Genomic DNA, 16,650 nt, shown 5'->3' on the forward strand with positions numbered 1-16,650 from the left:
GAGGGCATTTATATTTCAGACACATTTAATAAGAAATAAAGATTTGTTAAGTAACTAGAAGGCTTATCACCCTACCCTCCTCCCACCCACTCTTTTTGAGACAGGATCTTGCTGTGTGAATTTCTGACTGGCCAGGTACTGACTTTTTAGCCCAGGCTGGCATTGAACTTATGCTCCTGCCTCAGCACCCCAAATGCTGAGATTTAGGTATGAGCCACCACACCCATGTATTAATAAATTTCTAGCCTAAAAACATTTTTTTCAAGTGTATTGCCTCCAAGAAATCAAAATAATATTTTTCATGGTTTATTTTGTTCTAACTCTTTGGCTATAAGATTCAGAATAATTGCTAGGTTAGAGATAATACTGAAATTACTATTATACATAGTCAGCTTTTGGCAGTTATGTGTACCACTACTGTTTTTATACATTGAGTAACTTAGAACTCTAATGTGTAGCGAAAGAGCTACATCTAAACTACAGCAAAGGGGACGCAAGAGCTAAGCTATTGGTTTCCACACAGCAGGACCACTGGGTGGTTTATAATCTGCTTCTCCTGACAAGTTTCCATTCTTCTTCTGTTCCTTTTTCCACGGCTACTGTACTCATCAGTTTAAATCTTTCCCAAGGTAGAACCTTTGAGAGAGTATAGACTTAGCATGTGTGAGGTAGGCTAGACTCTTACATTATAATTCTGATAGCTAATTAGGTGCTTTATGATGTTCTGTTGCCAGATTTTTAAAGTGTGGATAAAGATATTAACACCCCTGGGAGGCTGGAGTCTGTATAATCTCTTAGCCTTTTCTTTTCTAACTTGCTGTCAGCACTGTCATAGGCACCTCAAAGCTGTTACCTTCTGAAAGGGTTAACTTAGTCTTTTCCCACCCCCCAAGGCAAGATCTGTGTAGTTCTGACTGGCCTGGAATTCACTGTGTAGTGTTTATTTCTATTTTTTGCCAAATAAAGGAATACATTTTTCCCTTGTTTAGATATCGATGCCCTTGTGGGAGGAGAAGTTGGAGGCCTGGAGTTTGGCAAGTTGCCGTTTGGTGCCTGTGAAGATCCTATCAGGTGAGAATTTCAGCCTTTTACTTTATTAAATTACAGGATTATTTTGCTTTTTAAGTTTATACTGATGTTCATTTTATGACACTGTAGGCTGTTGAAGTAATTAATGCTAGAAATAACTAGCCTGGCTCTCTTTAGTTTGTAACTTCACATGAGAACTCTTCCTAAGGTTTAGCAGACTGGCCTGGGATGTGGCTTAGTGGTAGAGTGCCTGCAGAGCATGCACAAGCCTTGGCTTCAGTGTCTGTGGCTTAGGGGCCATAGCTGGCCAGTATCTGTTTTTGTGTGGCTCATAATAGGTTTTACATTTTTAAAAGTTTGCATTAAAAAACCACACAAGAAGATAGCAGACTGTACATGGCTCAGAACACCAAAATATTTGTTCTTTGGCTTTTGCATGAAAAGTTTGCCATCTCATCTCTGTAACATGATGTTTTTCATAATTGAGAAAATTCATCTACCATGAAGTTCAGCACTTCAAAGTGTATAGTTTGGTGGCTTTTATTAGCGATTTGTGCAGCCATCATCAGTATATAAATCTAAAACATTTTTAATACCTCAGAGAGAAACTGTTCTTTTAAAATTTGTATTATTTATATGTGTTTTCTCATGTCTTTTAAACTACTTGAATTCTGTGATAAAGTTTGTGATTGTTCCTGTGTCCAGGGGTTTATCTGGGTAATTCTCATCAGCAAACATTTTTGTTGGAGTAGTGGGTTTCATGGGAAACATGCTGTCTTAGCCATCCATGTTGTGTTTATTTTTGTGATGTAACCTGGGCATGTGGACTTGTTTGCTTGTGTGTCTGATGTGAGGATCTGGCCTGCTTTAGTCTGGGCCAGTGTAGGAGCTTTGTGACTAGAGCTAGGTGGATAACGCTGGTGTCCACACTGTTTAACTGGACCAGGCAAACTCCGGCACCACTGCTCTGGGCCTCGGCCCTTGGGAAGGATGGGAGAGGGAAGGGGCGACTCAGCAGGCTAAAGTGCCTCACAGACAGAGCAGGCTCCAGGGCCTTGGGTTGTAGCTGGATCTGTGATGTTGAGAAGCAGCAGACAGGAGGACTAGGAAGGAAGGGACCACTTACCCTGCCCTGAGTACTTAGTGAATAAGCTGGTTTGGGGCTGGCAGAGTATGGAGGTAGGCCTGGGGGTGGAGATGAGGGAGGGCTACAGAGGCTCATCTATGTTACAGCATGAAGCAGTTACTTTAAAAAGAAATCCTTTCTAAATATGCCATTATGTGGATATGCTTTATGCTTACTATATATCACATTTTTGTTTATCCATTCATCAACTGATGGACATTTTACTTGTTTGTTTGTTTGGTTTTGGTTTTTTGAGACGGGGTTTCACTGTGTAACAGCCCTAGCTGTCCTAAAACTCGCTCTGTAGACCAGGCTGTTCTCGAACTCAGTGAGATCTTCCTGCTTCTGCCTCCCGAGTGCTGGGATTAAAAGCGTGAGCCACCACCATGCCTGGCTCTTGCTTATATGTTTTGTTTACTGTATAATGTAACATTTTATATCCATAAGACAACTTCATATGGATATGCTTTCCTTTCTTAAACTAGTTGTTTTCAGTTTATTATGCATAACGCCACTTTTTAAAAGTTCTCCTAGGAGTTTTTATTAGCTTATATTAATTATACATAGTGGGTTTCATAGATTTATGTCTTTTGATTATATTCACCTCTCCCATTACCCTCTTATCTCCTCCCATTCCTGAGGATCCCTTCCTCCCCTAACTAGTACCCTTTCCTCTTTCATTACTTTTATCTTACCTTTTACTTTTGGTGACTCAGTGAGTTGTTCACAGGAGCATAGGTGTGCGTGTAGGTGAAGGATTATTTACAAGAGTTATAGGCAACTCACCAGAGATTATGCACCACTGAAGAAAATGTCTCCCTCCCCTGACAACCATTGCATACACCACTTTACATACATCTTTAGTCGTTTAGGACACATTTCTAGAAATAGAATTACTGGGTCAGAGGACATACAAATCTTTTGGATGTATTTTATGTTTTTAATTTTTTTTAATTTTAGCGAACTCCATTTAGCAACGACATGGCCTCATCTGACAGAAGGGATCATTGTGGACAATGATGTTTATTCGTAAGTATGTTAAGAACTTGCTTCTAATAAATTAACCACCAAGTCTTGGAACAAGTTTTTATTTCTTGAAAGATCAGTGTTTAGACCTGTTTGTGTGGATTTAGAGATGAGTTTTTAAGATGCTGCTTTGGAAAGGTGTTCCTTAATTCAGGGGAGTGAACTGTTTGAATCTTACTGTTGTAGCATAGTGGTCTCTACCATTTATTGTGTAATTCTTTTGAACTCAACTTAGCTTTTAAGAATCATTGTGGGGCTGGAGTATAGCTCAGTGGTAGAGTACTTGCCCACTGTGTGATTTCACACTCAGCACACACACACAAAAATTCATGAACTGCTTCTAAGAAGTAGGGAGGGGGCTGGAGAGATGGCCTAGCGGTTAAGAGTACTGGCTGCTCTTTGAGGACCTGGGTTCAATTACCAGCACCTGTATGGCAGCTCACAGCTGTCTGTAACTGTAGTTCTAGGGGATCTGGCACCCTCACACAGACATATATTCAGGTACAACACCAATGCACATGAAAAGTGAATAAATTGAAAAAGAAGTAATGAGTATACAGATGTATATGATTTGTTGTTGTGTGTGTATGATGACTGTGCATAGGCACACACATGTTATGGCACATGTATGGAGCTCAGAGAACAACTTTGAGGAGTCAGTTCTTTCTTTCCACTCTGGGTTCCAGGGATCAAATTCAGGTTGTCAAGACTTTTAGCATTTTGCTGGCCTGGATATTTGATCACTGAGTGTTCTAAGTAAGAAAATAACTATGCCCTGTTCTGTGTAGAGGGAACAACTTGAACATTTCAGCAAAGCTAGGAATATAGTGAAAGAAAAAAAAAAAAACATTTTAGTTGCTTTTTATTCTGGGTGCAAAACAGTGAGAAATAGACACTTTCTCTTTTTACAGTTAAAGGAAACTCATTGTATTTGTTGATGGTAAAAGTAACAACATGAATGTTCTCACTTAAACAGTTAGGTGTAAAGAAGAAAATGAAGGCATAGTTTTCAAGGGCCCACTGAACTTTAGTGTAGTTGTTGTTAAAGTTTAAATTTATCGATTTGCTTTATTCTTTTAGTACCTTATGTCTTTTGTGGTGTTTGTACCACAGTGCAAGTGTGGAAATCAGAGAGTAACTGTGGGTTGTCTCTTCCTGCCATATGGGCCCTGGAGGTTAACATCAGGGCGTCAGGTTTGGTGGCAAGTACCTTTTCCTGCCATCTTGCTGGTCATGAATTTTTTAAAAAACATTGTGCATAGTACTTCATTGAGTAGGTCCTCTGTAGTATATTTAAGGAACAGGATGCTTTCAGTTTTGTCCAAGACTTGTAGTCCCGGGCTGGAGAGATGGCTCAGAGGTTAAGAGCACTGGCTGCTCTTCCAGAGGTCCTGAGTTCAACTCTTAGCAACCACATGGTGGCTTACAATCATCTATAATGAGATCTGGTCTCCTCTTCTGGCATTCACCAAACATGCAGGCAGAACACTGTGTACATAATAAATAAATAAATCTTTTAAAAAAAAAAGGTTTTAGTCCCTATTTTTGTTAGCAGTGATACTACACTAAAAAGGTGATTACACAGGGACTAGGAAAAATAAATCTAAAAAGGACAATTGTGCATACTTGTTTCTTATTTTCTGTTGTATTCTTTAATGTATTTGTCTCATTTGGTTATTAATGTGAATCTCTTAATTTTTATATTTTTAAATTTTGTTTTGATCTTGGTAATCTATTTGTTTATTTTGGTCTTAGAGTTTCATGTCTTAAGATTTTATATTTTTAACAACTTGCTTAAATGGTAGTATATGTCTGGATAATAGGAAGTTTAAGCGAAGCAAAATGTCGCTGGGTGTGGTAGAGTATACCGACGATCCCAGCACATGGGAGACTGAGGCTGAAGACTTAAGAGGTAGAGGCTAGCTTGTCTCCAGAAGATAGGGGAGGGGATGAAAGATGAACTGTTTTTCCCCTTATAGAACGTAGTTAGATAAACTGCATTTTATTTATTTTATTTTGCTGGGTTTTTTTTTTTTTTTTTTTAAATTTGTAGACAAGGTCAATATGTAGCCCTGTTTGGCCTCCTATTGGTGAGCCTCCTGCCCAGCCTCCCAGGTGCTCCGGTTCCAGGGGTGTGGACTCTCTAGTTCTCATTCCATTGCATAGTGACACATTTATAAGTCTCAGAGATAGTCATAATTACTGTCTTATTCCGTTCCAGTGATTTGGATCCTGTTCAAGCTCCCCATTGGTCTGTTAGAGTTCGAAAAGCTGATAACCCCCAGTGTTTACTAGGTAAGGTACATCATTATGTCCCTTTCTGAAATGTCACATATCTACCTCTTTTCCAGATTGGAACCCTGAATACATTCTTTATACTTTATTTCACCTATTTTTTTTTCAAAGATTTATTTATTTATTATGTATACAGTGTTCTGCCTGCATGTATGTCTGCAGGCCAGAAGAGGGCACCAGATCTCATTACAGGTGGTTGTGAGCCACCATGTGGTTTCTGGGAATTGAACTCGGGACCTCTGGAAAAGCAGTCGGTGCTCTTAACCACTGAGCCATCTCTCCAGCCGTATTTCATCTATTCAAAATACTATTTTACATTTTTGTGACCTCTTCAGTTAATACATTATAAAAAAAAAGTCTTTACCAATTATAGAGAATCTTTTTGGTTTTTCCAAGACAGGGTTTCTTGTGTAGCTTTGGAGCCTGTCCTAGAACTCACTCTGTAGCCCAGGCTGGCCTCGAACTCACAGAGATCCTCCTGCCTCTGCCTCCCGAGTGCTGGGATTAAAGGCGTGTGCCACCACCGCCTGGCTCCCGTGAATCTTTTATTAACCGGAATAGCAGGGTTTCTTTAATGAATCTGTACTTCAGCATTCTCTATTAGAGTCTCACATCTGGTTTTGCTTTTCTTATGTTACTATGTCACCTTTTTTTCCATCACAGTCTGCATCCTCAGTTGAGTCCTCTTTGTCTTTTGATGTCCTTCTGGGCCTGTGCTGTGGGGGCACAGAGCATGACCACTAGTGTGCCCTGGAGCAGGGCTGCTCCAATTCCCTCCACTTATGACCCTTTTTCATGGAGGCATCTTTACATGATACTAGCTATCAATGAAATAGGTATAGAGAGCAAACATGTACTGAGAAGGTTATTCAAGCTGATTCTTTGGGGGGTGTGTGTGTGTGTGTGTGTGTGTGTGTGTGTGTGTGTGTACACACACATATAGAACTCCACTATTTATTAGAGGTGAAACAAATTTGTTACTAATGAGATGAATGTGCTTATTTAATTTCACATACAGAATTAAATCTTAGCATTTTTAACATTTTGCAGAGTTGATTTTAATGATTTATTATTTTTACTTTATGTGCATTGGTATTTTTGCGTGCATGCATGTCTATGTGCAGGTGTCAGATCCCCTGGAACTGGAATTACAGAGAGGTGTGAGCTGCTATGTGGGTGCTGAGAATAGAATCTGGATCCTCTGGAAGAGCAGCATAGAACCATCTCTTCAGCTCCCAGAGTTGATTTTTTAGTTCTGTAATTGTCACTTCTGAAAATGCTGCTTTGCATAAACATGTAATATAAAGTGGCAGGATTATGTTTAGGGTCATTTCAGAAATGGTTAGAAGTTCACTTCTAATCTCAAATCAAAATTCACTTGAACTATTTGTTATGAAACTCAACTCAGCAGTTTTTAAAAGTAAACAGTCTATTAGTATAGTCTGAGGATACACTTATATTATTCTTTCATGCTGAGGAATAATGATAAGAAAATATTGTCGGGCTGGAGAGATGGCTCAGAGGTTAAGAGCACTGACTGCTCTTCCAGAGGTCCTGAGTTCAATTCCCAGCAACCACATGGTGGTTCGCAACCATCTGTAATGGGATCTGGTGCCCTTTCTGACCTGTAGACATACATGTAGGTAGAATACTGTATACATAATAAATAAAAAATCTTTAAAAAAAAAAAAAAAGAAAATATTGTCTTTTTCTGTAATTATATCATTATGTTTATACAAAGGCAGAAAACATTGTATGTCCAGTAAAAATGCTGCAGTGCATAGCATACAGTAGAGTGGTCCGAGCTGAGGTGTTATGTGGAGTCACAGCATCTTGTGTAGTGCATACTGGGTGTTCAGAAGCAGGACTGCAGTGGAGTCTCAGTGCAGCATGTGTGAGCACTGCCAGAAACATCTCATATTTATTATGTTTGATTTTGAGTTACTTTTTCATCATTGCACATTCAGAAGCCCTTTACTGTTTCCAATTTGTGTGTGTGTGTGTGTGTGTGTGTGTGTGTGTGTGTGTGTGTGTGTGTGTAGAAATCATTCAATTATGTGATCACAGTTTGAAAAGTTGGGCATTAGTGCTCACCCTGGTGGTGAAGGTGGGGGAGAGCTGGTGGGCTGACCAACCCAGCTGCCACCCAGGCCTAGAACTAGGGTTATGAGTTGGCCCACCTAAATGTCCACCACATCTGTGATCTGCCGGAGCACATGAAGGGGCTGGTTCTGCAGACCCAAAGCTGCAGGATCTCCACAACACAGGGCAACAATAGGACAACCAAGAGGAGTCCAGTGAGAGCCCAGCATCGATAGGGTAGCAGAAGCCAGAGGATTTGAACCAGACCATGACTCTGCAATGAACAATTGCAAGTATAGATATAAAAAGGGTTTACTGTGTGACTCACTGTGTCACACAGCTTCCACAACAAGATTGATTTTTCCTTTTTTTTCCTCTCAAGTTTTATTTTGTTTTATGGGGAAGATTGCAAGGGCAGAGGGCAGGTACAAAGGGATGGGGAATGAATGGGATGGAGATTGCATGGTGTGGAAGACACAAAGAATTAAAAAAGAAGCAGCAGCTAGGCATTAAGCCAAGTTGCATCACATCTGCAAACCTATTTTATGGAGAAAGGGGTATGTAAATATACTTTGGTTCACCTAGCAGGTTATTTGAAGATTATGTGAAATATAAAGTACCTTGAAAAATAGTAATTGCCATTTAGAATCTGTGTCTAGAATTGTTTCTCTTTTTTATATTTTCTTTATCTTTTTTTTTCCCTTTGAGATAGGATCTCTCTGTGTAACCCTGGTTAGTCTTGAATTCTCTGTGTAGACCTGGCTCAGGCTGGCCTTGAACTCAAAGAGAGTTGCCTGCCTCTGCTTCTTGGGTGTGGAGATTATGTGCTTCTATGCCCTTTTTTAAAGTGTTATCTCTGCAGGTCTTCTGAAACCTTTCCTTATTTCCCTCTTACATTTAGCACACATGGAGATGTTTTCTCTTTCTTCTCTTCAGTCATGCCTACCTTTACTCTGTATCACCTAATATGTCACATTCAGCTGATGTTGTTAGAATAATACTTATTAATGACAGTATGTTTCTTTAAATTTTTTTTTTTTTAAGTTTTCAAAACAAGATTTCTCTGTGTAGCCCTAGCTGTCCTAGAGCTCACTTTGTAGACCAGGCTGGCCTCGAATTCACAGAGACCTACCTGCCTCTGCCTCCAGAGTGCTGGGATTAAAGGTGTCAACCACCGCCTGGCTTCCCAACCATATCTTACCTATAGCTTTTGTTAAAAGACATGCACTTATGTTCTTGGACTTAAATGTCATGAATGAGTAGGGTTTTTTTTTTTCTTTGTAGGTGATTTTGTCAATGAATTTTTAAAAATTTGCCGTCGAAAGGAATCAACTGATGAGATTCTTGGACGATCCACATTTGAAGAAGAAGGAAAAGGTGACCTAATTTTCCTTTTTTATATTCCTCACAAGCCTTGCCCTTGCTCTTTGGCAGATATTCTGGCAACATTTTATCACTTTGAGTTAAGTTGGAGGAGCAAGTGTAGATGGACTGCACAGCTGCCTTTCTTTCCAGGCTGTACCCAGAGCTTGTTAAGACAGCAAATGCATTTAGTCAGTTCTTCCCACCAAAAAACATAGTAATAAGGTATTCTGAAAAGCAGAGTTTTAGATACTCATTTTGAAGTTCCATGAGGGAAAATAATTTGTGTGATATCTGTGATACCCACACTTTCATGTAAAGCTGAACATTTGAATCAGAACTTTATAATTTTATAATTCTGAGAGCATGTAACATTTGTGTAAAGAACTGAAGCATGTAAATGTCATCAGTTTACTGATCGCTTTTCCTGCCACTTTTGGTGATATAATTTGCTTTTCTTTCTACTTTGTAGAAGTTGCTGATATAACTCATGCTCTGTCAAAGCTGACTGAACCAGCACCAGTTCCAATTCATAAATTATCAGTTTCAAATATGGTACATACTGCAAAGAAGAAAATACGGAAGCACAGAGGAGAAGAGTCACCACTGAACAATGATGTTCTCAACACCATTCTGTTGGTAAGTAGCTGCCTTGCTTTTATGTGTGTTTGCATAAGCACGTGTTCATTGTCTGTTCAGTTCTTCTTTATGTCGAGCACTGGATTGGGAGCTTAGAGTATAAAACTAAGTTCCACCTTCAGAGACTATTGCTAGTTAGTGGAGAGAAGGGAGTAGAGTTACAGTCAACAGAACAAGGAGGCAGTGAGAAGAGAGCAGAAAGAGTGTGTGTAGTCACGTGTGGGAGTCGGGAGGCTTCCTCAAGAGGGTGCGGGGGGCTAAGTCAAGCACAGGACTGGGAGCTGAGGTTTTGCTTTGCAGTGCTGGGGATCACACCTAGGGCTTCTCCTGCCTGAGGGCATGTTGAACAGTGGTGTTTGTAGAGTGCTTCCACAGGAGTGATCAGGGTCAGGACGGGCAGGTAGCAGAAAGCCTGTATGATGTAGCACTGCGCTTTTGTCTTACAGTCTAACACTCTTAAAACACACTTGTGATAGAGATTGAACTTTCAAAATGTTCTTAGGAGGACAGTCTAGAAAAATCTGTACAGTATGGACTAGAGGGGACAAAGAAGAGGGTTGAATGGGTCTTGGGTGTAATGTAATTGGAATGGTGCGGGCTGGGAGCCACAGACTTCCCACTGACATCAAACAAGTCACTGCGGCTTTCTCATCTCTCACATAAAGCTGATAGTCAAGCATGGTGGTGCACGCATTTAATCCCAACACTCAGGAGGCAGAGGCAGGCGGATCTCTGTGAGTTCTGGTCCACATAGCCAGTCTAGGACAGCCAGAAATGCATCATAGAGAGACCTTGCCTCAAAATGACCAGGAAAAAAAAAATGAAGCTAGAGATTGTTGTAAAATTAAAGGGCCATGTGTGGTACTATCTGACATGTAATAGACCTTTTATTTAATGATAGCTGTTCGTATTTTAGTTGTAGTTATAATATAGTCATGAGGGAAACTCTTCAAGTATAGTGTAATGAAGGGAAGGGAATGCTGTATGTGTACTGGAGGCTGACCTTTAGCATATGTCTTGACATTTTTCTGAACAAGGTACATTATAAATACAGGTAACATGAGAACGAGATAGTGTTTGTAAATGTCCCTCTACTGGCTCTTAGTACTTAGTAGTTACTTTAATTTTTATAAGTCTCTTAAATATTGGTTAAAAAACTAAAAGGTAGCCGGGCAGTGGTGGTGCACACCTTTAATCCCAATACTCAGGAGGCAGAGGCAGATGGATCTCTATGAGTTCAAGGCCAGCCTGGTCTACAGAGTGAGTTCCAGAACAGCCAGGGCTACACAAAGAAACCTGTCTTGAAAAACATACAAACAAAAAACAAACAAAAAAAACAAACCTAAGAAGTCTGAGCATGTTTTATGTGGCAGAGAAGATAGATTATTGGGTAACAATATCAGAAAACAGTTTGGATACTAATAAAAGAAAGTAATTTTCTATAAAGAAGACTCCTTAAAAATGTATCCTTACAGCCTGGTAAGGTGGCATAAGCCTAGCACTTGGAAGGCTAAGGCAGTAAGATCATGAATTCTAGTCTCCCCTAGGTTTTATAGTGAAACTTTGTCTTCAAAAACAATAACCTTAAAGGTTTTGAGTGCAGATTAAACAGGCACTTGTCATTGACACTGAAACCTCCCATCGCATTGCTGTCTGTCTGAACACACACACACCGTGCTAACTTAGAGAAGATATATTCATTGGCCATTGCAGGCTCACGCTCCTCATTTTTTTAGGGGTCTGTCAGACCATGCCTTTAGTATTTCATACATGAAACCCTGTGGATGAATTACCACAGGTTCAGCCTAAATACAGAGGTGCTTTTAGGTTGTCTGTTACAGTTTTGACTCTAAAGATATTCACATTTTTTTTTAGAGATTTATTTATTTTATGTACATGAGTGCTCTATCTGCATGGGCACCCTTATGCCAGAAGAGGCCATCAGATCGCACTGTAGATGGTTGTGAGCCACCAGGTGGTTGTTGCAGATTGAACTCAGTCCTCTGGAAGAACAGCGGATGCTCTAAACGGATGAGCCTTCTCTCCAGCCCCCTCATTTTTTTACTTACACATGATGTATCATTTGATGAGTATGGAATCAGGGTGATGAGACTTTGGCTTCTCTGTTGTTCAGCTCACAGAAACAAGTGGTTATTTGAATGAAATTTTTCTGAAATTTTGTATATTACTGAAAACATTTTTCTCTTGACAGAATATAGAATCAGCTGGACACCACAGTAAGAACATTTCCATAATTTTAACAGCAAATCCACTGGAAAGTCCGACAGTGTCTTCTATGGGTCATAAAAATCAACAGAATAGCCAGGTGTGGTTGGTAGCTCACACACTTAGTCCCAGCACCTGGGAGGCAGAGCAAGCGGATCTCTGTGAGTTCTTTGCCATCCTGGTCTACATATTGAGTTCCAAGTTAGCCAAAGCTATATAGTGAGACCCTGTCTCTCAAAAAAGAAAAGAAAGAAAATGAAAACTCAGCAAAGCAGGAAAGTTTAACCCATACTATCCCTTCCCCAGTTCTTGTTCCCAGATGCTGCCTCTGAGAAGCCACTAGATGCAGCTGCTTCAGTAGACACTAGCAACCCTCCACCAGAGGGTGAAGACTATGTAAGTTGGAGTTCCACATTAAAATATTTTAAATGCACTTAATTTCTAGAGGTCTGCTGAATGTCTAGTATGGTAACTTAAGTATCTCTTCATTTTAAAAACTGTCTTGGAGCCAGGTGGTGGTGGCTCATGCCTTCAATCTTAGCATTTGGGAGGCAGAGGCAGGTGGATCTCTGTGAGTTCAAGGCCAGCCTGGGCTACAGAACGAGTTCCAGAACAGCTAGGGCTGTTACACAGAGAAACTCTGTCTTGAATCACGCCCCATCCCATCTACCCTTCAAAAATAAAATCTTAGAAAATTGAGTGGAGTTCACAGCCACTCAGATAACGACCTGCTTAGAACGTTTGGGGAGATCCCTGTTTTGGGTAGCCAAGAGCTTTTAGGAGGCAAAAGGTAATAGTATACTGTACATAGCTGTCAGAGTACCCTTATTTTAGAGTTCCTGCCAAATCATTAAGTTTGTTCTGCGGCAGATTCTCACTGGTTACCTTTCATGGGACTCTTCTCTCCGACTGTTTATTCATGCATGCAGATTTGCTATTAACAGGCTTTGTTTGTTTCTCTTTTGTTACATTTAGACTCTGTACAATCAGTTCAAGTCTGCGCCCTCTGACAGTTTAACATACAAACTGGCCCTGTGTCTCTGTATGATCAATTTCTACCATGGAGGGCTGAAGGGAGTGGCACATCTCTGGCAGGAATTTGTTCTTGAAATGCGCTTCAGATGGGAAAACAACTTTTTGATTCCAGGGTAATAATTTTAATTTCCAGTTGTTTAGATAGTATTTTTTTTTAATCAGCAAACACCTGACTTCTTTTAGGAATTCTTCCTGTAAAAGTAGTAAGAAATGTGGATCCAGCGTGGCTCAGAGGTGTTCATTGCAGTCCATTTATAATAGGAGAAAAGGCCTGACAACCAAATGTCAGTGGAATGGTTAAATTGTGCTGTGTGTCTACAAGGTTTTCTTCTAGAATCTTTTTTGTTTTGTTTAAGGTGGTGTATTTGGGATTGAACCCAGAGCCTCATACATGCTAGGCAAGTGCTCTACCACTGAGCTACATCTGCAGCCCTCAAGAACCTTAACATAGAAACTATGTTGGGCATGGTGGCACATGCCTTTTTCTCAGCACTCAGGAGGCAAGAGGCAGAGGCAGGCAGATCTCTGTGAGTTCAAGGTCAGTGTGCTCCGCATAGCAAGTTCCAGGCCAGCTAGAGCTACACAGTGAGACCCTGTCTCAACGAACAAACAAGATTAAGTCATAGAAACTGTATTAGTGATTAGGTATGGTAATACATCACAGGATGTTTTCAATTATGCTGATATGTAGGTGTAGCAAAAAAGATTAGAGAAAAATATAGGCAACTGTTAATAGTTTTCCCAGGTGTGAAAGTACTTTTTTTTTCTTCTTTGTATTTCTTAAGTCATCTGTACATATATTTTAAAAGTTCAGGTACTAAACATTACCCTGAATATTTGTATGTGGACATTTCACTAATTGAATAGACCGTTTACTGAGCATACATGCCTGTACTTAGGCTAGTGCTTGTCTACCTGTGCTAAGGAGAAAGTGGTGTGAATAGTAGAACATGGCCACTGACCCAACAGTGCTTTGTGATAGGAAGTGTGCAGTCTCTGTTGATCTGGATTTTCTCTTGACTGTTTGCTCTGGAAGTTATCACACATGCAGAAGCACAGAGGAGAAGAACCTAGTGGTTTAGAACCAGAGGGAGTCCAGGGAGAGAGACCTTGGTTTGTATAAGGAGAATCCACCTAATAATTGAAAGCTGAATGCACAGATGACTTTAGTTTGTGTGATGTGCAAAGTACTGTGCACTTGGTACTTCCTGTGGGGGGGTTTAGAGACTCAAGTTTCTCATTAGCTTGGAAGCTGTTGTGAGTTTGCCCTTAGGTTTCACATGTCTCTTATTTGCTGTTGATTGTGAGCTAGGATATCCTCCTAAAGTTTAAAAGTTTAAACTTTTAATCATATCTATCTACCTGGAAGCTGGCTTGCTTATGTAAAGAAATCTAGTTTTAGCTTTGTAACAATATAGCTAAAAATATGGCCGTGTATAAGTAGGCTTATCTGATAGAATTTTACTAAACTAAGCTCTGTTTCTCCTTATTTGGTAGACTAACAAGTGGACCACCAGATCTAAGATGTTGTTTACTCCATCAGAAACTACAGGTAATTGTTTCCCCCCCGCCCCCCCCCCCCCCCACACACACAAAGCTTAAGGTAACACTTAAGTGCAGTAATGGCTTATATAGGCTGTTTTCCTTGTGCTGCTCCCGGGTTGCTTATAATCCTGATAATTCTTAGCAAGGTCCTGGGAAAGAGTAGAAAGAAATACCCAAGTAGTTGATACATTTTGCTTTTCTCTAATTCAGCCATAAATGTTATTTCTGTTTTCTGCAGATGTTAAATTGTTGTATTGAAAGAAAGAAAGCACGCGATGAGGGGAAAAAGACGAGCCCTTCAGATAATGTAACTAATGCATATTCAGGGGGCCAGCTAGGCCTGGACCATCTCAGAGACACAGAGAAGGAAAAGGGAGAAGTGGGGAAATCCTGGGATTCCTGGAGCGATAGTGAAGAAGAATTCTTCGAATGCCTCAGTGATACTGAAGACCTTAAAGGAAATGGGCAGGAGGGTGGTAAGAAAGGAGGAGGCTCCAAGGAGACGGCCAACTTCAAGCCGGAAGGACGCCTGCACCAGCATGGGAAGCTCACTCTGCTGCAGAACGGGGAACCTCTCTACATTCCCGTGACCCAGGTGTGTGCACCAGGGCTTCCAACTCAGTGTCCTTTGGTGTTAGGGGAGATTCTTTAAAGTCTGTTTAGGTTTGGAATTGAAGTGAACTTTGGAACTTTCAGGTCTGTCACTCTGAAATTGAGTGGTGTTTTGAAGCTTTAGTAGATAGTACTCACCATATATAAGGTGATTTATTAATTCTTGGAGAATTCCATTCAGTGTGTTTTGATCATACTCACTCTCACCTCCTCCCCTGACTTCTAGAATCTGGACCTTCCCTACTCTCCCTAGCTTTGTATCCTCTTTTTTTCCCCCCCCTATACTCCTGGGTCTGGAGCCATCCACTGGAACATGGTTGGCCTACCAGGAGCCGCACCCGTAAAGGAAAACTGACTCTCTTCTCTTTGGAAGCCATCGCCTATCCATGGCTCCTCAGTCATGGGTGGGAGCTCATGAACTCCTTCCCACTCCATGTTGGAATGTTGACTGGCTTGATCCTCTGCAGGCAGCTACAGCTGCTGTGAACCAGTAAGTGCAGTGGCCTGTCAGGTCCAGAGATGCTAATTAGGTTTGGTCTTCCTCTTCCACAGTGGTCCCTGAGCCTCGTGGAATTATTATTTCTTAAACTGAGTATGGAATACTCCAAGAATATGGAATGGAAAGAACAAAAATAATAGCCCTTCAATTAGGATGGTTTTTTATTTCTTCAAACATTTTTTAAAACCGCTTTAAACCATTAGGACAGAGCTTGGTATCTAGGGAAGAACAATTCATTTTTGGTGGTTGGCTTTTGCATAAGTGATATGTGAGTACCTATTATTGTAAAAATAGCAAGCTACTGCCCACTGGTTCAGTTCTTATCCTCAGAAGTAACTCTTATTTCTAGTTTGAGTTCGTGTTTCTACTTGTTTCTTTGCATTCATGTGTGCATATTGATACTTAGGATTTTATTTGTTTCTGAATGTGCGCACTGATATTCAGCTCTTTGTTTATCCTGTTTTGAGGGTCACCTCTTACCATTATATATACATCTGTGCCATTTATAATTGCTGCATAATATTCTAATACATGGAAGAGCTACAGCTTATTTAATTATTCCTGATGATCATGGTGCATGTCATTTGCGAGGTTTTATTCTTTTAAATAAGTCTGTATCATGAGTCCCTGCCATTACATAAGAAAAATGGCATTCCGAGGTAAGTGGATAGATGTTATCAAGCTCCCTTTAAAAAGGTTGTACCTGTTTTACATCCTCATCGGTGGTAAATTAAAGGGTATGGAAATATAAACTCTCACTTTCTTCCTTCCTCATATGATGACATGTTTAGTGTATGCTAACACATTATAGCCATGGCAGTTTAGCAAGAAAGTACAATAAGGTTCTAGCACTGAAATTACTTATATTTTACTTCACTTTCATAGCCCACATTTCCAGTCAGTGTCGTTGTCAGTGGTGTACTGGTGCAGTGTCTTCTGTTTCCTTGACTTTCTCTCTTTTCCTTTCTTTTTTGAGAAAGGGTTTGCTATGTAGCCCTGATCACTGTGATGATCAGGCTGGCCCCGAACTCATCGAGATCTGCTTGCTTGTGTTACCTGACTGCTGATTTAAAGTGTACACCACCATGCCTGGCTGTTTTCCTGACTTTCGATGAACTTAAGCATCCTTCAGTGTTATTGCCCATGATTTCCTGTGAATTGACTGGTTTATATA

The 16,650-nt window shown here is 40.3% G+C and overlaps 1 protein-coding gene across 2 annotated transcripts in view; it reads left to right on the forward strand.

The window, feature by feature from the left end:
* Positions 1-16,650, forward strand: part of Rab3gap1 (RAB3 GTPase activating protein catalytic subunit 1) — a 63,516-nt gene that overhangs the window by 30,442 nt on the left and 16,424 nt on the right. For both annotated transcript variants that reach the window (XM_052736808.1, XM_052736809.1), the window contains exons 9-17: positions 990-1,071; positions 3,116-3,184; positions 5,403-5,476; positions 8,843-8,935; positions 9,393-9,559; positions 12,092-12,181; positions 12,761-12,933; positions 14,318-14,372; positions 14,604-14,960. In XM_052736808.1, coding sequence (XP_052592768.1) covers positions 990-1,071; positions 3,116-3,184; positions 5,403-5,476; positions 8,843-8,935; positions 9,393-9,559; positions 12,092-12,181; positions 12,761-12,933; positions 14,318-14,372; positions 14,604-14,960 — 1,160 coding nt within the window. The remainder of the gene's footprint in view (positions 1-989; positions 1,072-3,115; positions 3,185-5,402; positions 5,477-8,842; positions 8,936-9,392; positions 9,560-12,091; positions 12,182-12,760; positions 12,934-14,317; positions 14,373-14,603; positions 14,961-16,650) is intronic.

This window comes from Peromyscus californicus, unplaced genomic scaffold (genome assembly GCF_007827085.1).
Source record: "Peromyscus californicus insignis strain IS unplaced genomic scaffold, ASM782708v3 Scaffold_14__1_contigs__length_90479793_seg_2, whole genome shotgun sequence".
NCBI lineage: Eukaryota > Metazoa > Chordata > Mammalia > Rodentia > Cricetidae > Peromyscus > Peromyscus californicus.